Raw genomic sequence first — 3,707 nt, forward strand, 5'->3', positions numbered from 1 at the left:
AACATTAAAATTAAAATATGTCTCGTTACATTGCCTGATTACTCTTTTAGTATTAAATAATTCATTAAATCAGATTCCATTTATCTACATAGAGATTATAATATACATGGTGTTGGTGATTGATTGGCATCCCTACTTAATCATGATAGTTTTGAGTGGTACCTACAAACGCATCTTTAAAATTAAATTACAACAAATTGGATGGTTCGCAAATTATTTACTTTTTTAACATAAAGGAAAATAGTTCTCATTTGGTAAGCATCTTTTATATATGTATATACAGAGTTAAAGGTTCGGGAAAAAACCGTAAAAAAAATGAAAAAACTGAGAAACATCATAGTAAACGTTCATTTGGACGACGTGTATACAAGTAATATGGAAACAATTTGTCTGGTATGCACATATGCATAACATGCTCACATGTATAAAACCAAAAAAAAAAAAAACAATTTCAATCACTTGTATTCACATGTGTATACTGTTCAAATGAAATTTTACTTCAATAATCTTCATCTGACATGTCTTTAGTCTCTAGTGTTGAACAGTGAATCATATTCTTAAAGTCAACTTTGTAAAAAGCCAATAAGCTAGATAGCCCCTGTTACAAGGACACTAATTAGGGTCCGTTTGTTAGCATCTTAATGGAACTTACAGTTTATTCGTCCAACTATATATGACTATCTGGTAGTGATTTAATGATATAGAAAGTTGCTTATTCAGTAAGTTTCTAGAAGAATTTCCTAACTTGCCCCTCCTAATAAAAAACAAGCTCCTTCCATCTATAGGAAAAACTGTCAAATAAAAACATCTCCAATCTATACAAAAAAGTCAGTCTACACAAACAACTTTTTTCATACATGACTTAATGAAAAACCAACCAAACGGCTAGATTTATGGATGAAAAAACCAAGACTGACTTAGCAATGTAATCAAATGAAGATAAAAGATTCAAGATTTCTTGAAGATGGTATCAGGGGAATAATATGTTTAAAATACTGAGTACTTCAATCATCATGTTTCTTATCTCAAATACAGATGTGCTTCACATGAAGCTACTTGGACAAGGAATCCAAGAAAATGCCAACCAACTCAAATCTGTAAAAACAAAAAAAAAAGGAACCTAATCCTGCAAAATTTCATCATTCTTTATGTATAAGTTATTTTTCAGCTTGTTTTTATATATATATATAAACTCACCTATATCAATTAACCCATTATTTCTCAAAAAAGAATATTCAAGATTTATACATCATCTGTGTGCAGATGACCTTTCCAGCAGTAGTTCTCAGATTTCTCATCTTCTCCATCATCCATGCTGTTGTCTCCGGTGGTCGAAGTTCCACCAATGGTGCTGATCAGAAGCGGACCATCCGGAGAACCAGATTGCGAAATATTCCCATGCTTTGAGGATTCAACATACTGATCTTGGCCACCCATCCACAACCCTCCTCCCAAAACAACACCAGACTGATTAGCAGATGAGGTGTTTGAAGATGGAAGTCTTCGTGTATGAAGCCTGTATTTCTACAATTTACGCCAAACAAACGACATAAGTTTACTATTTCTGAAATCAACCCTTCAATTGGACAAATTGTAAATGGTGAAAAAGTTGAGAGCGTTATATCAACAGAACTCACTTGCAAATGGCTTTTCACTTCGTCGTTTGTAAGCCCATCGACTTGCATAAGCTCTCGAATCTGCTTAGGGGTAGCAGCTGCAAAACAATTATCCTCATATAATCAGCATATTCTTCAATGATCAATCAACAGTTATACCATTACTCAGAAGCACAACATAATTGAATCTTGATTGTAGCCAATCTATGAATGTTACCCATAAAATTATTTGCTATAAACTCGCCAGGTAGTCTAATTATAACCCGAAAAATTCAGTTGAATTTAGGATGCTACATATGGAAAAAGATAATCTTCTATCGAGGCCTGACCTTGTGAACCTCCAAGTTGCTGGAGGGCATTGACAAATCGTCTATGCAACTCTGTAGACCAGCATCTTCTTTGTTTTCTAGATGTCTGCTGATGTGGAGGCTGAACCTGAGGGCCATCAATCCGTAAATTTGATTGAGAATTTGGTGCAGAACAAGGAACCAATCTACTATCAGCACTGGATTTCGAAAGTAAAACGTTTCCCCTCACTGGATTCTTGCTTCCAGGGGTGATAAGAGAGAGCCCAGAAACCTGCAATTCCTCCCTATCTTCCTCCCTTGGTGTACCCACCATCGTAATCGCACAACATCCCTTAAACGGGATAAAAGCTCTCCCAGGGTTTCTACAGGGTTCATAGGGATCATCTTCTTCCAAAGGTCTCTGCAAGCATATTGAACATATAAACACATACATACATTTCACTTAACTCTAAAACAGCTTACGGTACAAGAATATGTTAACCCCTTGTTACCTTTTTAGTTATTTGCTGTATCGAATTTGGTTTCCAATTTTGGGTTTGATTTGTGTTTGGGGTGTTGTCATTGGTGTTCCAAAGTTGTGTGGAACTCAACCAATTCCTCTTATCTCCAGCACCCTTTTCTTTCCCGTTCATTTCAAGTTGTTCATCTTCATCACAAGTCTTCTTGAGTGGTATGAATTCTTCAAGTACTGGTTCGGCATTTGATGATTTCTTTAATACCATCGACTCCTCTTTCAATACAATAATTGCTGAAAGAAACAAAACATTAGACAAGTTCATTTGCACTCTTTAAACAATTGTCAAACAAATTATCGAACAGTAAGAAGCCACTCTGGAAAATTATCCCCTAGTAGGAAAAATTCTACTAAGTGTGCCCTCACTTAGCAATTTTTCAAACAGTTGGTGAGCAGAGGTAGTGAAAATACATTGATATCAAAATCATGATTTCAAATACCCAAATCCCATCTACAACAACAACAACAACAAAAAAATCCCTAGATAAAAACATCCCATCTGTAAATAGAAACAAAAATCAAAAACCCAACTCGGGATGCCATTGAATCAACAGATAAAACCCAAACCCAGGTGTGAGTAAAAAAAAAAAAAGCGAACCATCATTAATGAGGAGCATGCAAAGAGGGAGTTCCCGTTTGAAGGCGTCGATTTTCCGCATTTCGGTTTCTAATCGGCTAACAAAATCATCGACTTTCAAAATCTTGTCAGATGGGCTACCGATTCTTGATACCTGGCCTAGAAATTGAGTGATTGTTTTGGGGATAAAAGTAGGTTTGAAATCCAAGCTGAGCTGAGGAGGCGGATTTAAGCTCCCCATGTTGTCGGATTTTGAATTTTGCTGTTGATGTTGATGATGAAAATGGATACGAAGAGAAAGAGAAGGGAGTGAGGATCTATGTATACTTGCAAGTAATTATGTGATGTACGCAGAAATTTGTGAAAAAAAGAATATGGGAATCTAGGAGAGAAACGCAAGATTCTCACAAAGCCGGACTCAGGGTGTATCTGTCACTCCCTCGGCTCCTCGCGTAATTTTGGCCTTAACCCACTCCTTCCCCTTTTTACTCAAATTCCCAAATTACCCTTCAATTCTATTCTCTCCACTTTTTAACAAATGCCAACGATGTTTTTATATCGTATGTATGTGGGATTGGATTCCACTGAAGATGAGAGTCAAGGTGAAAAACGTAAAAAGAGATCTCAATCTTTTGATGTATATTAGAATGAAATACATCAGACCAATCCTTGTATCAAACGTATTCATGAGT

At 36.0% G+C, this 3,707-nt stretch overlaps 1 protein-coding gene across 2 annotated transcripts; it reads right to left on the bottom strand.

Moving 5' to 3' along the window:
• Positions 1 to 984: 984 nt before the first annotated feature.
• LOC112516827 (transcription factor HHO6-like) lies at positions 985 to 3,354 on the bottom strand. Of its 2 annotated transcripts, XM_025124060.1 has the most exons (6): positions 3,037 to 3,354; positions 2,416 to 2,672; positions 2,196 to 2,324; positions 1,946 to 2,051; positions 1,638 to 1,714; positions 985 to 1,524 (listed from the first exon to the last, which is right to left on the bottom strand). In XM_025124060.1, exons 1-6 carry the CDS (start codon positions 3,254 to 3,256, stop codon positions 1,243 to 1,245), a joined length of 1,071 nt encoding a protein of 356 aa, XP_024979828.1. In that variant the 5' UTR covers positions 3,257 to 3,354; the 3' UTR covers positions 985 to 1,242. The 2 variants fall into 2 exon arrangements, with proteins under 2 accessions (XP_024979828.1, XP_024979827.1); XM_025124059.1 differs by having other exon boundaries at positions 1,946 to 2,324.
• Positions 3,355 to 3,707: the final 353 nt, after the last annotated feature.

The sequence above is a fragment of the Cynara cardunculus genome (assembly GCF_001531365.2).
Source record: "Cynara cardunculus var. scolymus isolate 2C chromosome LG 8, CcrdV1, whole genome shotgun sequence".
Taxonomy (NCBI): domain Eukaryota; kingdom Viridiplantae; phylum Streptophyta; class Magnoliopsida; order Asterales; family Asteraceae; genus Cynara; species Cynara cardunculus.

Coding starts and splice junctions, on each gene's coding strand:
- LOC112516827 (XM_025124059.1), bottom strand. CDS start 3,256: ATGGGGAGCTTAAATCCGCCTCCTCAGCTCAGCTTGGATTTCAAACCT. Junction 2,673..3,036: donor CATGCTCCTCATTAATGATG/GTTCGCTTTTTT, acceptor TGTTTCTTTCAG/CAATTATTGTATTGAAAGAG. Junction 1,525..1,637: donor AAGTGAAAAGCCATTTGCAA/GTGAGTTCTGTT, acceptor CGTAAATTGTAG/AAATACAGGCTTCATACACG.